Source organism: Maniola jurtina, chromosome 11 (assembly GCF_905333055.1).
Source record: "Maniola jurtina chromosome 11, ilManJurt1.1, whole genome shotgun sequence".
NCBI classification, from domain to species: domain Eukaryota; kingdom Metazoa; phylum Arthropoda; class Insecta; order Lepidoptera; family Nymphalidae; genus Maniola; species Maniola jurtina.
The window spans coordinates 14,956,020-14,974,928 of NC_060039.1; the positions used below are offsets into that span (position 1 = coordinate 14,956,020).

Sequence of the window (18,909 nt, forward strand, 5' to 3'; positions counted from 1 at the left end):
GTTTTTCTTCACCGTTTCTATGATAGTTTATATGGCCGTACTTATTTTAATTAGGTACAAGGCAGGGACTTTGTGAATCATTCAAAAAAATCCGGTTCCGGAGGTTTTCATTATCTAATCCTAACACAAAACTTGTAGCAGGACTTGACAAATTGAGCAAATCAAAATGTAGCGAATAGCAAATTGTAGTAGATAAGCTATCAGCGACGCCGCTGACCCACTGTCGTAGCTGCACTACGCAACCACCAAATGATATAGTATAGTATACCCGCCGAGAATAACACCACTGCTTCATGCTCACAAGTCGAGAGCAAGTGCCGTAGCTTACCTACGCTGCCAATGCACTAATATTATAAAGGCGAAAGTTTGTATGTGTGTGTGTGTGTGTATGTTTGTTACTCCTTCACGCAAAAACTACTGGACGGATTTGGCTGAAATTTGGAATGGAGATAGATAATATCCTGGATTAGCACATAGGCTACTTTTTATCCCGGAAAATCAAAGAGTTCCCACGGGATTTCGAAAAAGCTAAATCCACGCGGGCGAAGTCGCGGGCATCGGCTAGTACACTAATAAGATTGCCACGGGCTTGAAGTGGCGTCCACTAAACTTGACGAGGTATTCTGCCCAACTGAATTTGGCAGCGTGGTGGACTGTGGCCAAACTCTTCTCATTCTGAGAGGAGACTTGTGCTCAGTAGTGAGCTGGCGATGGGTTGATGATGAGGTACACAATCAACTTGACAGTAATGTGCCTTTACATTTAAGGCACTAACAAAATCTTTCAAATGCGTACCTATGCCCTAGAAATGATGTTGACGATCGATAGCTTCGAATCGAGCTGATAACCCATATCTGATAAGCAGTGAACGGATTTCGGGTGACTCGTGTTTCCGCGGCTTTTGCCGGCATCGAAGTGAAACAGTTCTAAACTATTTCTAGAACATACAGCATGTGAAAATAACTAGGTTTTCTGATAGTTTCGCTTCGGGCACTCCTGTACTGTGGAGGCCGTGTACATTTGTTTACGCGAATTACTTATAGTTTGATTAATTTAACTCAAATATCACTTCCGATTTAAATATTTTAGACATTATCAAAAGATTAAAATTGCCATAAAACAGAAATAATTTCGTGGGATTAAGAGAACAAATCTAAATTAATTTTGTTGGTGTTTTACATAAATAACTATGTAGTTAGGTAGAGTTAAAACCTGTAAAGTGTGATGGACTTGTTTACGGTAATAAATAAGGTAACATGGTCACCCTATGTGCGCGTGTTGTGTTTCTGTGGATGGGATGCGTCTTCGCCAGTCAGCCAGTCACCGTGGTTCAGTTACAGTAAGTACTTATACCTACCTACTTATCTAATACCTACAGCCAGTAAGTATCTATGCACAAGACAATATATAAAATAACTTTAATTTCTAGACATGGGTGGTCATTAACTATGGGCCTCATAAGAAAGCTCAGAGTCACTTAGCGGGCGATGGAGAGAGCCTTAATCTAAGGACAGAGCTATGCTTGGAGTATCTGTACGTGATCAAACCAGAATAGAGGAGAACTTGAATATCCGACATAGCTCAATGGTTTGCAAAGCTGAAGTGGCAATGGGCAAAGCACATAGTTGTAATAACCGACGGACGACGTGGGATCCCAAGGTGCTAGAATGTTGACCTCGCAGCGTGGGAAGACCTCCCCACTGGTGGACTGACGACATCAAACATATAATAGAGCTATGTCCAGCCGTGGACGTCTATCGGTTAATAATGATGATGATGATACTTCTATCTATAATATTATTTTGTTCCTGTCCCGATTTAATTGCAATTATACACGCACAGCCACCAACCTTATCATGGCACATTTCTGAGAATAGCTAAATTGTTTTGCGCTAACATTTTATTTACCTACCTAACAGTTTCCTCACAGTTGATTCAGAATCCAAGCTTTTTGAATTGTAATAGTGTTACTATAATAATATTGTACAAAACTGTTCGGTACAGTAGGTACCTTTGATAACATTTGCGTCTTATGTAAACTATTGAAGTCGGAGTAAACAAACGTAGGAAGGAATTTTGTTGGTAAAGCCGATGAGCGAATTGTTTCGTTGATAACTGGCTGTGGTCACTCATTGGAACTTTTTGTGGTCTCATTATCAATCCGCAGGTCAAGGCTGGCCTGCACTGTATCTACTCGTATTCGCTAATTAATTAAACAATCACTAAAATTCTTTAATAAACTCTAAAATATTAAAGAATAATCTCATCAAACGTCTATTCGCGTCTCATCGTTTAGTGTGTAGATATAAGTACGAGATTGTGATGAAAAGGCTCCGAAATAAACGCCATTTGCATAAATATTCAAATAAAAAAATAGTTTGATGTGTCGTGATTTAATATATTTAATGTAGGTATGTCTTTGTTACTTATATTATTATTATCAAACTAATAAGCATGCATGATAACGATGACACAGTTTACGACGGTTTGGGGACTTGTAACAAAACGTCCAGGCTTTGACGTCACTGGCTACTAACATCTGAAGCAGGAAACATCAAACGCAGAGTTCCCTCCCTGTGACGATGCTGTGTGTACCACACGAGTAGATTCTGTTCCCAGTAGTTAGGTAACGCAGCCAAATCCCGCGGCGGTACTTGGCACTGTCCAAGTGACGTCAGACTGCCCATGCCTCGCCCCTGCCAATTTGCTTTCAAAAAATGGTTCTTTAACTTTTTTGAAAGAAATCAAATACACAATATATTTACACAAGTTTAAAAAATCTATTAAAAGTATGCTCCTGAAAAAAGCTTATTATACAATCGAAGATTATCTAAATGACAAAAAAGCTTGGATTTGACTCGTCCAACAATACACGGCGCTGCAATTGCTCGTATACAGTATGGCATATTATTGTAAATTGAATATGTACTTGAAAAGAGCAACCGCCGAGTTTCTTGCTGGTTCTTCTCGGTAGGAACTGTATTCCGAACCAGTGGTAGATTTTTTTGACGATTCAAAAGCACTTGTAAAAGTTTAATTGAATAAAAACATTTTGAATTTTGAATAGGTAGACAAACGACAAACAATAGTAACCTAAGTAGATAGGACATAGGTGTGAATTAAATAACTAATAGATCTCTTATTCAGCTAGTTGGTAAATGTCCCACTCACTAGTCAGTATGTGAAGGAGGTTTCTGGCGTTTCCGCAGACTGGCGTACAATGAAGTGCACACGCTGCTGCTCAACCACACCGTGGAGTACATACTGGAGTTCACGCCGCCGGTGAGACTAATTTGATATTTTTCAAAAACTGGCGCGATGATTAATGAATGACCTGGATCCCTATGTTCATTTTGTTTCAGCCCATCAGCATCTACAGCACTAGGAATATATATATTAACTATTTATATATTTATATTAATATAGTACTTATTCTAGCACCACAAATATTTAGCTATTCACCTAAAATAGACTCTTACGTGTTCTGTACACGTATAACTAGCGTACATTACTTTTACTAAACTCCGTAGCCATATTAATATTATAAATGCGAAAGTCTGTCTGTTAGCTTGAGCAAGCCGAAGTTTGGTGCAGAGATAGCTTGTATCCGAAACAAGCGAGAGGAAGATTTTATCCAGCACATCCAAGGGTTCAGGGGTCTTTAAACACATATCTACTCGGATGAAATCGCGGGTAGCATTTAGTAAATAAATAAATAATAGTTTATCTTTTAATTAACAACAAAAATTGCCACGTCCGCCACAGCCCCCGCACTAGAAGTTTTACATGATCATGCACTAAAAATACGGTCTCCCTAGGACAAATTTCCAACTCCAAAATGGAGTCAAATTTTGAAGTGTGGGTATTTTGGTAATTTCAGGCGGGCGGGGTCGGGTCGTACGACAACATGCCCAGCCTGGTGTGGCTGCACAGCGACGGCGGCGACATCGCGCATCCGGTGCTGGTCACCGCCCGCCAACGAGCTGGTAACGTCTCTTACACAACTCAATGTTAGCGCGTTTGAAGGTGTTGGATGGAGTGGTGTGCGCTGACGCGGGCTCGTATTCTTCAGGGACCTTTCTCATCAAATTGAGTCTAAGAATTGATAATGTCAAACTTGAAAGTTTTCGTAAATCACAATACAAAAATAGTTACGATTTCAAAGAGCATTGTTAAATTATGTAGTATTTCTACTTTGAGCAAAAAGTAAACAAAGCTCGTGTGGTGTTTGTTGCAGGCGCGGTGACGTGGCAGCTGCCCTACGAGCTGCAGGCGCGGCTGCTGTTCGAGCTGGAGCGCACGCTGTGTCCCGACGACACCGCGGACGCGGGCGGCGCTACCTCCGACTGCGGTCTCTACTCTGTTATTACATCTAGATCGATAGACAATTCCTAGCTTCGTTCTAGCAAAGCTTACGTCTTGAGGCCGCAGTTTTAATTTAGACCGAGAAACGACTTTTGCTCCAGTTAAGTTCGTAGCGCAATCAGCACGAATTACTTTACTTTGATCTCGCCGTCAAACAAATCGCCGTAATGTGACAATCAATCTATCCGTTGATAAAAAACTGCCTAAGTGCATCGATGCCTAAGTGCGAATTAGAGTCACACACGAAGGGTTCTGATGTGTAGTCTGTACGATCGTACAAGATATCAGTTTTAATTCTTTTGTGACATAGCCCAAATCACATTCATTTGAACAAAAAATCTTTCTATTTCTATTCAATGACAAATTTAAGATTTTCTTCAGGATCATGTAAAAAGAGTGTATTACCTATACTGGAAATAGTGGTAGTTAGACTGTGTGTTTGTGTGGCAGAGGGTGAGAAAGCTCGCAGCGCGTTCTCGGTGCACGTGTCCACGGCGTGCGTGGCGCCGCTGCACGTGACGGTGCGCGTCTCGCGGCCCGCCGTGTGGCGCCTGCCCTTCGGCGACCCTGTCAGCGTTTACGCCACGGAGGTACCTACACCACAAACACCAAACCTTTCCCAGGAAATGCGCGATGACAGTGATCTTCCTAGAAATGTTAACAAGTACGTCGTGCTTCGTATTGAACCTTGTATCACCGATCTCTGAAATCAACTGCCATCGTGTCGAGCTGCCACGACCATTGGCCATTGGCAAGCTGGGACTGTCAAGTGGCTTACTGCTATAAGCAACTGGCCACATCACATCTCTTAAGATCTGTTCACTGTATTCTCAGATATTAATTATTTTGCACTATTGCAAATCAGTTGCCGGCACAAACAGTCAACTCTGAATCATTCAAAGATAAAAATTGTTTTTAAACGGCCCTACTGTGTAGAAATCATAAGAATGGGCTAAGTTGCCAACTTGGGATTCATTTAAATTATTCAATTTTAAGAACTAGCTTCGATGCCATTAATCTTGGACTTTGTTACTTTCAGTCAGAACCGCGCGTTTCATACTACGCATTCGATGGCGAGCAGCGCAGCGTGCGACTTGTCGTGTCGTCTGAGAGCGAGGCCTGTGCCATGCTCTCCGTGCAGAACTACTCGGTAAGTAAGTATAAGGCTCGTGACGGTCTAGCCTTTTAAACCGGAACCTATTCAATTTTTAAGTTCATACTGTAACAAAGCGCCAAAATGACAAAATAAAACTATAGTAGTAGAGAACTAAGCAATCCAATTTTCAACTCCTTAACCACTCCAAAATCCTGTTCGTTTCCAGTGTCCAATAGTGCAGACGCTGACGGACGTGGAGACGGTCGGTCAGCGTCTCACCATGATACACTCCGGCGCCGTGCAGATTATGGTGAGTACAAAACACAAGGTGTTGCTATTTTTCTAAAACCTTTGAATGCAATTTATTTTGAAAACGACACCTATCTGCGTCAAAACAGACTGCTGGGCACCGGCAAAGTGTCATTTCACGATGACCGCTTAGCCTTGGTCGTGTAGTGAGTATACCAATAAGCATTAACGCATTTTTGTGTGCGTAACGACGTAAACCGTGTCATAGCCGAAACTGAGCACCACGCACACCATAACAGTGTGTACCTGCGCACTCATACAAACATCGCCGAATAGTCTTCGTGAAATATAATAGAGCATCTGCAACTTTTGTTATCACTTTGCTAATGACTGAGTAAATAACTCAGTGATAACACATACAATTTTTCAAATTGAGCTATTGAGTCCCTTGCGTATGCAAGTGTCTAACTTCGTGGCTTATGTGATAGCGCAGCGAGTTTCCGCGCGGTTTCTTCGTGGTCGCGCTGGTGTTCCCCACGGACGAGTCGTGTCGCGGCGCGGAGCCCCACGACGACGACTGGCTGTGGGGAGACGCCATGCTGCGCAGCGAGGTGCCGCGAACCGCCCCGCCCCCGCGGAAGAAGGACTTTGCCATAGCTATCGGAGTGAGTGCCTACGTTAATGTCACTGCCTCGATGGTTAAATGGTTATCTTATTGGCTGTGGATCCTTGTGGTTCCAGTTCAGGTTTGGGTCAAAAAACTTATTGGGCGTCACTGTCAGAAAATGTTCAGATGCAACCCAGAGTTGGCGATTGGCGATCTTACACTTCCTGCTTAGAGAGTTGGTCCTTCATCTGATCGCACTCCGGCCGTGTCACATTGCCATACCATCAGACTATAAGAGTTGAGGAAAAGAGAGTATACTCAACTATGTTTGCGCACTTGCACACTTGCGCACTTGGCGTTGCCGAGGCGCACTATGAGAGCACTGTATAACATAGTCTTCGTTGAGACAGGCCGCCATGGGCAAAATTCAGTTGGGAGAAAAATTTCATTAATGTTCATACCCATCTGAATTTCCAAACTTTTAATTATTATTAGCTATTAAAACTAAAACGTGCTTTAATCTACTTGCAATTTAGACTCGTATGCTAGATAAGGCGTAAGGCTAAGATTGTGTGCAGGCAGCGCTGACTCGCGAGCAATACGCCGTAGCATCCGTTGTGACGCTAGTGGTGTTCCTGTGCTTCTACGTGCTGTTCGGCGCGCTAGTGCTGGCGCAGCGCTGGCCGCCCTTCGCCCGACACGTGCTGCCCAGAGCCGTGCTGGCGCCGCAGCCGGAGCCCGACGCGTCAGGTAACCGTATGCTGACATACTTCCATGCTTCCAAGCTATCTTCATCTTCTTGTCATAAGATCACACTAAGGACATAATATCTCTTGACATACAGTAACTAAAATCTCTCACTTCATGAAATAACTATAAAATTACCAAAAAAATAGTATATTTCACGTCTATTTATATATGAGGCGTTATATTTGTCGCCACTAGGGGTCACATTTTTATGATCAGGAATGAGACTGATCTGAAATCTGGTCTTATCTTTTGGAAGGTTAGGTATCTCTAAATGGAGTTGGTATCATCATGGTTGGAATCATATAATATGTGGCATTGATAGACTAACTAACTAACTAAGATAGGTAAACTAGTAGATAAGATTATATCTGATCGAACTTTTTGCTAAAGTTTGCATTGAATATTTCAGCTGCGGAACAGGCGACCGGCCCAGCGTCTCCGCGACGTCGACGTGGATCTAGTGAGTTACTATCCTGCCCTCGTTTGTCCTTCAAAGGAAGTCTTTCTTTGGACTTAAATCACGTCGTATAATAGTACAATAAAGTTGAAATTCTCGCAGCAAGGTAATGGACAAAAAAGATTTAAAATGACATTAATAAATTATAGTAAGTGTTCTTTGATAGACGACACATACGACAGCTGCGACGACAGCAATTCCGATGAGGAATATGACGCGGTGCCCACCAACCAGAGCAGTCCGAGCAACCAGGCGGCCTCCCCCCCGTGGCGCAACGGCGACCTGGTGGACGCCAGGCCCGACAGCTCCACTGCGGCTGACGGCCAGGAGGTGCAGTCGCAGCACAATGGCTCGCAGGTGAGAACAACTCACAAAAATTGTGCAAACTATCTTATATGTCGCTACCTAAAATCATTACATTACAAACAATACATTTTGGCCTGTTGAGCTCTTTCTTGATTTGAAGTTGATATAAATTTTGTACCTCCTGCCAATCTTTTTTCGCCAAGCTTTAACTTGGTTTTGAGCGATGTTACAAAAGATTCGCCACCTTTTTGTAAAAAGTGGCTCATCTCAAAAAGCAGTTAGCTATGTCCAAGAGACGAGAACTGATGTTTCTAAAAAGTACCACTAAGTACATCATCTTACAAAATTCAACAACTGACTTTCAAAAAGAGTTATAATAGTAGGTACCTACCTACTTTGAATAAATGGTTTGAGTGTGAGTATCAGGTATGTAATGTATCCAAACTAAAAATGAACTAAAAACCTGGGTCCTGTGGCGCATACCTTTTTAGAAACATTAATTTACGAAATTCTCACGGTTTTGGGCGATAACTCTGAAACCTATTTTTGAGTTTAGCCACTTGTTAGCAGTGATATCCGTGCTGATATTCCCAGGGCCCATTCGGGCTGCCGGCGGCGCCGTGCGTGGCGGAGCTGGCGCGCCGGCCGCCGCGCACGCTGCGCGCGCGCTCCGACCGCTACCTGCACACGCTCTACACGGTGGCCGTGTTCTACGCGCTGCCCGTCGTGCAGTTCGTCATCGCCTTCCAAATCGTACGTAAATCTCATTCATAAGCATTTTTCCATTTACCTGGTTGCTACGAGGTGCTGTTACTTTATATTCTTGCTACATTTATTTTTTTCGCTTTTACTATTTATTCTATCGCTGCTTGCCATAAAGTATTACTATTTATTCTATCGCTTATATAATATAATTAAGTCTACAATTATTCAGCATATCTAACTTTGTAGTTGTTTTTGTTAGTAAATTATCTTGAATTAGACACCAATGTGTGTTTGCATCATGCTATGAGACAGCAAGAACACCCGCAAAAGCATTTAGGTATTTGATGCAATCAGCAAAATTTTGCAGTATTGTCATCCTTTCTCTACTGGCGCTCATTTCTCTTTCAATTATTTGCGTTGAAGTATTTTTGTCAAGTGTGTTTTACTTTCAATTGTGCTCATATGTTTTACACCGTGTTCCTCACAGTTCCTGAACGTGTCCGGCTCGCTGGACTACTGCTACTACAACTTCCTGTGCGCGCACCGCGCGGGCGCGCTGAGCGACTTCAACCACGTCATCTCCAACCTGGGCTACTTGCTGCTGGGCGCGCTCTTCATGCTGCAGGTGCGGCGCCGGCGCATGCGCCGCAAGCGGCAGCCCAGGCACCTGGTACCAACTTTGTTTTTAACGGATGGACTAGCTGGGCTTTATTTTGAGTACGTTTTGACGCAGCAGACTTCACGCTGGCCTCTCAGATTCCCCCAAAATTAGGCGAGTACGCTGGTATAATAATGAAACTTAATTATTTTTTGACTTGCAAGAGGTTTTTCATTTTGCCTGATAAAATTTCCAATCTTTAGCGGCGGCAACAAAACTCCATCTGATGTCACTTAATATTATCATTGGTTTTCCTCTGCGTGAAATGTAATGTCTTAACGTCGTAATAAACGCATCCTTTCACTAACTGCCTCTAAGCAAATACACTTATAACGCAGGCACACGTTTTACAAGCAACTCATACTTAATAGGGAATAAATCACATTTAGCCTAAGAAAAAGTACACAACAAACTCAGTCGGTAATAATTACCATCACACAATATTAGAGTATTCAGTTACTTGTAATTGGTGGACGGTGGAGGCCATGATGAGTGGTTTGTCGGCAGGAGTATGGCATCCCGGCGCACTACGGGCTGCTGTCGGCGCTGGGCGCCGGCATGATGGTGGTGGCCGTGCTGTCCGCCAGCTACCACGTCTGCCCCAACAGGCTCAACTTCCAGTTCGGTGGGCTAGCTTTCTACCTTCTATCTGAAACTTTACCTGTATTTCATTCATTTGAATTGTATGCTACGGTACCTGTGTCACTAGCTCGTATTAAATAAAGTTGCCAACAAAATAGATGCCCGTAAAGGTAACTGACGATGCAGTCTAAGATGGATGGATTTTTTAAACACATGGTTGATTATTCTATGTTTCCTATATCTACTGATTTTTTGCAAAGTTGCTGTGTTGTTTAATATAGTTAAATGGTCATTTGGTTTGGAAAGTTCTGCAAACACCTATGTGACTACTGCGGCAACATAGCTCTGCCCTGAAACACGTTTCTCTAGCTCATCCTGGGCTGTCGCCCGCTGGATCATGACTTCATCAAGGTCACATGCAAAATTCTGTTCGCGGAGTAGTAGTTATTGCCTAGCTTGGAAACATTAAAGACAGTTGTGCTATGTTCGTCCTGCTCGCAGACACGGCGTTTATGTACGTGCTGGCGGCGCTCATCATGGTGAAGATCTACCAGGCGCGGCACCCCGACATCAACGCGCGCGCGCACGCCTCCTTCGCCGTGCTGGCCGTGATCATTGCCACCGGTATACTTCATTTATTTTTATTCCATTACAAGCGAGCCCTTGACTGCGATCTCATCTGGTGATGATGCTAAGTGATGATGCAGACTACGATGGAAGCGGGCTAATTTAGAAGAGGTATAGCAGTTTTATTAAACGTATACTCCTTATCGGCTTCTGTGGCATCGTATCGCTTGTTGACACACTTTGCCGGTAGGGTGGTAACTAGCCATGGCAGAAATCTTCTATCAGACCAGACCAGAGACCTGTTAAAAATTATAAATTCCCAAATAGCTACTGCCGGGAATTTAACCTGCTTATAAAATCACCGTGCTCCCCATTGCGCCAGGCGGGTCTTCAAAAATTAAATATTGCACCCAAGCCCTGCTGATCAATAGCTTCAGGGACTTAGATGCCTGACAATGGATGAAACCCGTTGGTTAGACTATATAAATAACTACAGTAATAATAATTCATAAAGTCTGCTAGTCGATAGCACGATACATACTGATACAGCGCCATCTAGTTTACTGAGTAAAAATTGTGTTGTGTGTGTGTACAGTGGTGTGGGGCGTGCTGGGCGGCGGGCGCGCGTTCTGGGGCGTGTTCACGGCGGCGCACGTGTTCACCTTCCTGCTGCTGTCGCTGCACATCTACTACTTCGGCCAGTTCCGCCTCGGTATGTCACTGTGTGAAGAGTGCTGAAGTACACCAACGCTGGCTTTAATATATCGCAAAAAACCCGCATACGGGTAACTAATCACACGTGTCCTTGTACAGAGAAGTCTAGTCTGGTGCTGGCCGCTAGCGAGCTGCGCAAGGGCGCGCGACCCATGTACCGCGCGCGCCTCATCATGCTCATCGTGGGCAACGCGCTCAACTGGATGCTGGCCGCATACGGGTAACTAATCACACGTGTCCTTGTACAGAGAAGTCTAGTCTGATGCTGGCCGCTAGCGAGCTGCGCAAGGGCGCGCGACCCATGTACCGCGCGCGCCTCATCATGCTCATCGTGGGCAACGCGCTCAACTGGATGCTGGCCGCATACGGGTAACTAATCACACGTGTCCTTGTACAGAGAAGTCTAGTCTGATGCTGGCCGCTAGCGAGCTGCGCAAGGGCGCGCGACCCATGTACCGCGCGCGCCTCATCATGCTCATCGTGGGCAACGCGCTCAACTGGATGCTGGCCGCATACGGGTAACTAATCACACGTGTCCTTGTACAGAGAAGTCTAGTCTGGCGCTGGCCGCTAGCGAGCTGCGCAAGGGCACGCGACCCATGTACCGCGCGCGCCTCATCATGCTCATCGTGGGCAACGCGCTCAACTGGATGCTGGCCGCATACGGGTAACTAATCACACGTGTCCTTGTACAGAGAAGTCTAGTCTGGTGCTGGCCGCTAGCGACAATATTTCATGTGCGAGAGAACTTACTGCTAGCGCCATCTAGTACGGCGATAATACACTACAAAATTGAAATCGGCGTATTACGTCCTGTCGTTACAATGAATGATGTTCCATGATCACTGCGCGGCGCGCAGACTGCTGCAGCAGAGCGGCGACTTCGCGGGGCACATGCTGGTTGTGCTGCTGGGCAACGCGCTGCTGTACATGCTGTTCTACCTCGGCATGAAGCTGGCGCACGGCGAGCGCCTGCTTCATGTAAGCTGTGATAGCCTAGTGGTTAGAACGTCCGCCTACTAATCGGAGGTCGGGGGTTCGATCCCGGGCACGCACCACTAACTTTTCAGTTATGTGCGTTTTAAGCAATTAAATATCACTTGCTTTAACGGTGAAGGAAAACATCGTGAGGAAACCTGCATGCCTGAGAGTTCTCCATGTTCTCAAAGGTGCGTGAAGTCTGCCAATCCGCATTGGGCCAGCGTGGCAGACTATGGCCTAAACCCTTCTCATTCTGAGAGGAGACCCGTACTCAGTAGTGGGGTGGAAATGGGTTGATCATGATGATGATGATGATAAGACGGCGTATTACGTCCTGTCGTTATAATGAATGATGTTCCGTGATCACTGTGCGCGGCGCGCAGACTGCTGCAGCAGAGCGGCGACTTCGCGGGGCACATGCTGGTGGTGCTGCTGGGCAACGCGCTGCTGTACATGCTGTTCTACCTCGGCATGAAGCTGGCGCACGGCGAGCGCCTGCGCTGGTACGCCTGGGCGCTGCTGGCGGGCGCGGCGGCGGCCTGGCTGCCCGCGCTCTACTTCTTCCTCTCGGGCTCCTCCGACTGGTCCACCACGCCCGCGCTCTCGAGGCATCGCAATCACGACTGCAAGGTACGAGCTTCACATTGACAGTGCAAAGGATGTGTCTGTGCATGTGTCTAATTTCCTACGGCGAAAGATTAACTGATAAACCAATAGCGTGGATGCAAGGACACTTCTTCTTTGTACCTACCATCAAAAATATCGATAGATTCACTGCATTCATTTTATTTGCATTCCCTTCCATGCCTATCCTCCAATCAGACTCCTTGGGTCCGATTGGAGGATGCCAATTTGATAAGTTGAATGCCACCAATACGCACAAACGTGACTTTACTTGGTTCACAGTCTTCAAAATACTTATATCCATTCTGATTAGTGATCAGAATGCTCAATTTTGGGAAATACATTGAGTCAAAGCCCAAAGCCGCCAAGCTTGATATTTTGATAAACCATGAACGTTGGCGTCCGTATGTGATCACATCCAATCTAATCACACAAAACGTTCTTGCTCAGTGTTTCTGATGCGAACCGTTCAAGTTTGGACGTTTCCTGCCACGTAGGTATAACTTAAGTACCTTGCAGTAGCTTGAAGGCAAAAGTGAATAAGCATCTTCTATAGGCATTAGGCAAGCGCTCTATAACATAGACCTCATCATTGCTTTGCTTAAAGCAAGATTCGATCAAGCGATGATTATCTGACACCCAATGTACAACTTGTGACGTGTTGTGTCGTCCTGTAATGCAGTGTTGTCGTGTGGCAGGTGATGCAGTTCTACGACAGCCACGACCTGTGGCACATGCTGTCAGCCGTGGCGCTGTACCTGTCCTTCAGCGCGCTGCTGACGTGGGACGACGGCTTGTCTGCCGTCAAGCGCACCGACATACCCGTCTTTTGATACCTACTACACCTACTCCTAAGGAATAAAACATCTTTTTACAAATCTGTGTTTTACTAACATAACTTTTGTCCAACGGCAACTTTGAACAATGTTTTAGTACGGCAAAAGTGTCCTTTTCGTTTGAAAATTAATTGTTTCTCCACGTCCGTCCCTTCTCTAGTGAATTAGTCGTTCGACAGTTGTCGATTCGTACGATGGAATCGATTAAATTAACATTGTCTAGCAAATTTCGATTCGTTTCTATTAGACCACGTGACATTTCGATAGCTAATGTCAACCCCATACATTTTTGGACTTTTCTACTAGCGATATCGCTAATAGAATGTCACTTTGTCTAGGCCCTCAGAACACCACCAACCACCGCTCAACCACCGCCGCCACAGATCACTATATACCAGTCTGAAGACCTGAAGACCGCCGCCACCAAAGAGCATCACTACCACAGATCACTACCTACGTTATAGCCGCCACATTCAAAGAGTATGTAAACACCTTCGATCATAGATTTTACGTTACATATTATATCTCTATCAAAGAGTATGTAATCACTACGTCATAATCTCTATGACGACCACCATACTACGATTTCACACGTTAACAATGTTACCCGTGACGACTGTATTTTACTTTTGAGGTCTACGTAGATGAGTATACCACATATGTACGTGTATGGATAACACAGACCTATTCATCCAAGGGTATAATTTTTTAATTTATCCTGCTGTGATGGATATAGTTATTACCTTTACACTCTCGCTGAGATAACTCAGCGAGAGTGTAAAGGTTATAGGTATAACATAACTAAACTAAACTAAAATAACTAAATTAAACTAAAATATATGTTGGATAAATAACATATATTTTAGTTTTTAGCCATGGCGTCATTGGTGTAAAAAAAAAATCCAAATCGGTCCAGGGGTATTTGAGTAATCGGGGAACATACATAAAAAAAAAAAAGATCCCGACCATAAAGCTATTAGAATAATACGTCCATGATCCCGACGAATTGAGAACCTCCTCCTTTTTTGGAAGTCGGTTAATGAGGTACAAAAGAGGACTAAGCATAGGGACTAAGGAGCTAAACCTAGAACCCAGAGACTTAAAGAAATTTAAAAAAAAATATGAATATAGACTAAAAAACTGGATTTTTGATTTGACCGTACCGGAGATAAGAAAAAAGAAAGAAATATATATGTATATATATAAAAGACATTCAGATGGATCTTTGAAGAAAATGACTGAACAGTTCATATTTAAAACAACATAAGAATAATAATTCATCTACGACTTACCAGGTTGCATGGTCTACGACCTTTGCCTTTCCTGAAGGGGACAAAAAAATTGCTAATGTCAAATGACGTCACGTCATCCACTTGCGTTCTCATTATTTTTATTTCGCAATTTCCAGAATATTAATTAAATAGCCCTTATTTTGTTTAATTTTTCACACAAAGATTACATATCAAGCGCAGGGGAATGGACAACCAGTACTACTACAAGTTGATGGCAAGTTACCTGTCCAAACGGAACTGCGACGAGTCATTCATGAGGTATTTTTTTGGGAAGAATGCAACAAAGAAAACGGCCGAAGAGCTGGAGAGGGCCGACGAGCGGAAACGGAGGCTGCAACGGGAGAGATCGCGGAGGTACAGGGCTCTGAAGAACGCGAGGAGGCAGCACGACGGGTCGCGGGACGGCGCGGACGGCGATGCGGCGCGCGGCAAGTGCGCCGCGGACGAGGCGCCCAGCGACGCCGACGAGCCGCCCACGCTGTGCCACCTGCGCTACGACGACGACTGGCGCGAGGCGGGCTCCTCCGACTGCGCCTCGGACGACAACTCGGCGCACGCGCCCGACGACAAGCGCGTGCCGCCGCCGCGCGACCTGCAGGCGTTCCTGAGCGCGCCCAACGCGGAGCTGGACTACCCCACCGTGCACAGCCTCATGTTCCACTGGCTGCAGACGTAGCACCGCGCCGCGCCCTGCCTCCCCCGCCTCCCCTACCACCCCTACCACACACTAACTAGGTATATTCTCACTTGTTGACAGCTCCTTGTTGTAATACATCTGCCCAAGCACCAAACTTGCCCTTATCTCATTGAGATCCTTGCTATGGTGTTGTGGAAATGTAATTGCATTGTTTTAGCGCAAATAGCACAAGTATTTGCATTTTAACTTTATTATTACTGGTTCTTCTCTGTAGAATCTGAAAAATCTAAAATCAACATATCATAACAGCCAGTCTACATGAATTAAATATTTTTGATGACACTGATGAGTTTGGTGCTTTGGCAGAGTTGGTTCACAGGCAAAATTGTCAATGTAATTCACATATCGAGGTGTAAGATTTCAGCTTGTGTAGGTGTGTGTGTCACACGTGATATCAGTGCAGAGAACCGTCCTGTTCTAGGCTAGGGAATAGTTTACGTAATATCTTATTGTTACAGGCTCCTTGTGATTAGTAGAGTGATGGCCAAATACTGTGGTAACTGATACATGTTGTTTGTGTGATTCTTAAAGTTTATAAACAACGGAGCAAATGTTTTGATAGTTATCACTGTTTGACACAAGTTACTATTTTAGAATTGGCTTAGACCTACATAGCCTCACTTTGAAAGTAAATAGTTAGTATCAGAAATGCCAGCAGTGTGGATAACTGCTTATGATACAGCCAGCTTGTCACTCGCGCTTTGCCAGTGCGCAGATAGAGAGCCCACTCAACCTAGTTGATAAATATTCCATTAGACAATAAGTTGTTAAGTTGCCATATCCTAATATTTAGATACTCGATGATATATATGCATAAAGAAGTATAGAGTATATGTATACCTATAGTTTGTGATATATGATGAATTTACATTTGTGGGAAATGTACAACATTAGCTGTACTAATGTAGGGTTGAAGTAGTGTAAGGACCAGGGTACTGCAGCGGGCCCTGCATGTTGCTTGTGCCACTGCATTTGAATGAAATTCACTGCCTATGCATTATTTTGGTACATTCCTTGGTTTTCAACAATTGCTAAATACATAAGTAATAATTATTATTATTTGCTATTTCTTCATTCTACAAAAAAAATACAACTTTCTTGGTTTGCATTTATATTCTTGATAGTTAACTTTTAGGGTTAATAATAATTACTGAAAGAAATAACAATAGTAAATTGGAAAATACATATGTACAGACTTAAATATTTAAATGGAAGAAAAGCCTATTATTTACAAATCAACTTTGTCAAATTGTGGATCACATTATAATTATGTAATAAAATATAAGTCCAAATTTTCTCTATACACAATTTTACAATCTCCATCTTTTTTCTATTTTCCAATTCAAGATGAGTAGGTATCTGTATATTTGCTTATAATTTTACACACTTTTACTTGGTCATTGTTGAAACTTTTATTAGAACTTCAATTAGGTATTCCTATTATTTTCTAAGTTTCTATATGTTATATATTGTCATAGAGCTATGTCCTACTCGTTTCATATTTAGGTATAATACTCAAAATGTTAATAAGCTCTCTTGTAACAAATAATTTTCCAATAAGGCATATAATTGAGATTGAAATTGAATTGCGCCATAATATTTTAATTAAACATTAGGTATCGCCTTAAAAGGTGGTCTTAGACAATATCACTATGTTTAGAACATAGACTTAATAATATTATAATAATATGTATGCTTTGATATACTTATGAGTTACATTTAAGTTAGTTTAAGAATCTCTTTGTAAGATCTCGACTATTCAGTTGTTAAATTCTCTGTTTGTATTTTGCAAGAAGTATGAAATTGTTTTTTAAAAATTGTTAAATACAGGTTGTGATTTTGGGAGCAAATAATTAGGCAAAGACTAATAAGAGCTGATGTTGTAGTCTGTTGCATATTGTGTGATAAGCTCGTGCTTGATGACAATGTCTTAGAGAAAGCAAATTGAGTAAGGCGTTACATTCATTTAAATGTTAAAGGTCTCATAGAGATTTTGAAGCAAAGCATCTATAAGAAAAAGTAAATGACTCAGCAGCTTGATAGATTCAGTTGAAGCTTGGTCTCCCATCATCTCACCCTGTGTGACGCGTTTAGCGGGTGTGTGAAAGAGACAGGTACATCACCATTTACCACCTGTTACATATCCAATACCAGCTATATTGTATGAGTTAGATGTAAGAGCTCTCGCAAACTACTGGCTTTGTGGACTGATTGGGGGATTGGAATTTGATTGTATAGGGACCGGGCCAGTTAGTTCCAATTAAAGTTCATCAAATAAACCTTTGAAGGGCTATTTTTATAGTTTCAAGCTATGGTGAGTCAAAAAGTTAGAATTTTGCGAGAGCCCTAATAGTGTAAGTACATTTTATACAACGTAGGTGGCGCTAATAGTGTGTAAGAAGGTATAATGAATACTCCCATGTTACTGGTGCTTCACTAGTTAGTAATGTAAGCCTATCGTGTCGTGTGTCGTGTGTATAGCTGCGATACACAAGCTGTGGCGCGCGCCACGAATGTTGGCGGCCATTGCGAAGGCTCTAACTTTAAAAGAAATATATAATTAGCTATTTTTCATTTTATCATAATAATTATTATAGTAGTTTGGTCAAAAATGATGAACGTTATTCTCATTGTTTTGATTTTGCAGACTTTAAATAAAAATTATTCCTATTGTTGTTCACAAGAGCCTATAGTAGTGGCACGTAGCGCCCCAGGAGTCCAGGCTGCGAGGGCGCCCCGAGCTGGCTGGGAAGGCACCTCGGGGACCTCTGGCTGGCTGGAGTTGGCTGCCAGCATACGCCGGCTCGGAACGTCACATATTTAGACTTAGGTACTGTAAGGTAGTGCCATATTAAAGAGCTTCCTATTTTTACATTGCCTTTTATTTTTAAACCAAAAATAATCATCAGTAATTATTATTATTTACTTGTAGGAGCAAACCGTTCTCATTCTGAGAAGAGACCCGTACTCAGTAGTGAGGCGGCGATAGGTGATGATGATGAGGTCTAGTAAATAAAACGTCGACAGGTTTACACATCACGATAATTAAAATACGGAACCCTTAAAATTTTCCGCGGCGCAGAATATAATAAATACTACCTAGTAACAGGTAGAGAAAGCATTTTTCTCAGATCTAATTATTTGCATATTTTTCGACTCGAGAAACGAAAACTGGTGCATTAGTCCAAAGTTTGAATCTACGACCGTTGTTTCATTCCATACGTTGAGTTTGAACCGAACTTCATCACCGACCCACTACTGAGCGCAAGTCTTTTAGGGAGAAGGGACGCCCCGCGCAGATTGACACACTTCACAAACCTTTGAACACGTGGAGAACTCTCAGGCGTGCAGGTTTCCTCATGATGTCCTTCATAGTTAAAGCAAGTGATATAAAGTTTTGAAGGTGCGTGCCGAGGATCGAAA

General features: G+C 43.2%; 2 protein-coding genes across 2 annotated transcripts; both read left to right on the plus strand.

Annotated features, from left to right (window-relative positions):
* The first annotated feature begins 583 nt into the window (after positions 1–583).
* LOC123869871 (SID1 transmembrane family member 1-like) lies at positions 584–13,550 on the plus strand. Its single transcript, XM_045912951.1, has 19 exons — positions 584–1,339; positions 3,210–3,282; positions 3,881–3,986; positions 4,238–4,351; positions 4,816–4,955; positions 5,405–5,515; positions 5,688–5,771; positions 6,199–6,375; positions 6,896–7,067; positions 7,477–7,527; positions 7,691–7,881; positions 8,425–8,583; positions 9,023–9,205; positions 9,701–9,818; positions 10,277–10,399; positions 10,938–11,054; positions 11,156–11,276; positions 12,421–12,667; positions 13,360–13,550. Exons 1-19 carry the CDS (start codon positions 1,257–1,259, stop codon positions 13,492–13,494), a joined length of 2,505 nt encoding a protein of 834 aa, XP_045768907.1. The 5' UTR covers positions 584–1,256; the 3' UTR covers positions 13,495–13,550.
* On the plus strand, positions 4,140–18,358 carry LOC123869868. Its single transcript, XM_045912948.1, has 2 exons — positions 4,140–4,150; positions 14,766–18,358. Exon 2 carries the CDS (start codon positions 14,974–14,976, stop codon positions 15,463–15,465), a length of 492 nt encoding a protein of 163 aa, XP_045768904.1. The 5' UTR covers positions 4,140–4,150; positions 14,766–14,973; the 3' UTR covers positions 15,466–18,358.
* The last annotated feature ends 551 nt before the right edge of the window (positions 18,359–18,909 follow it).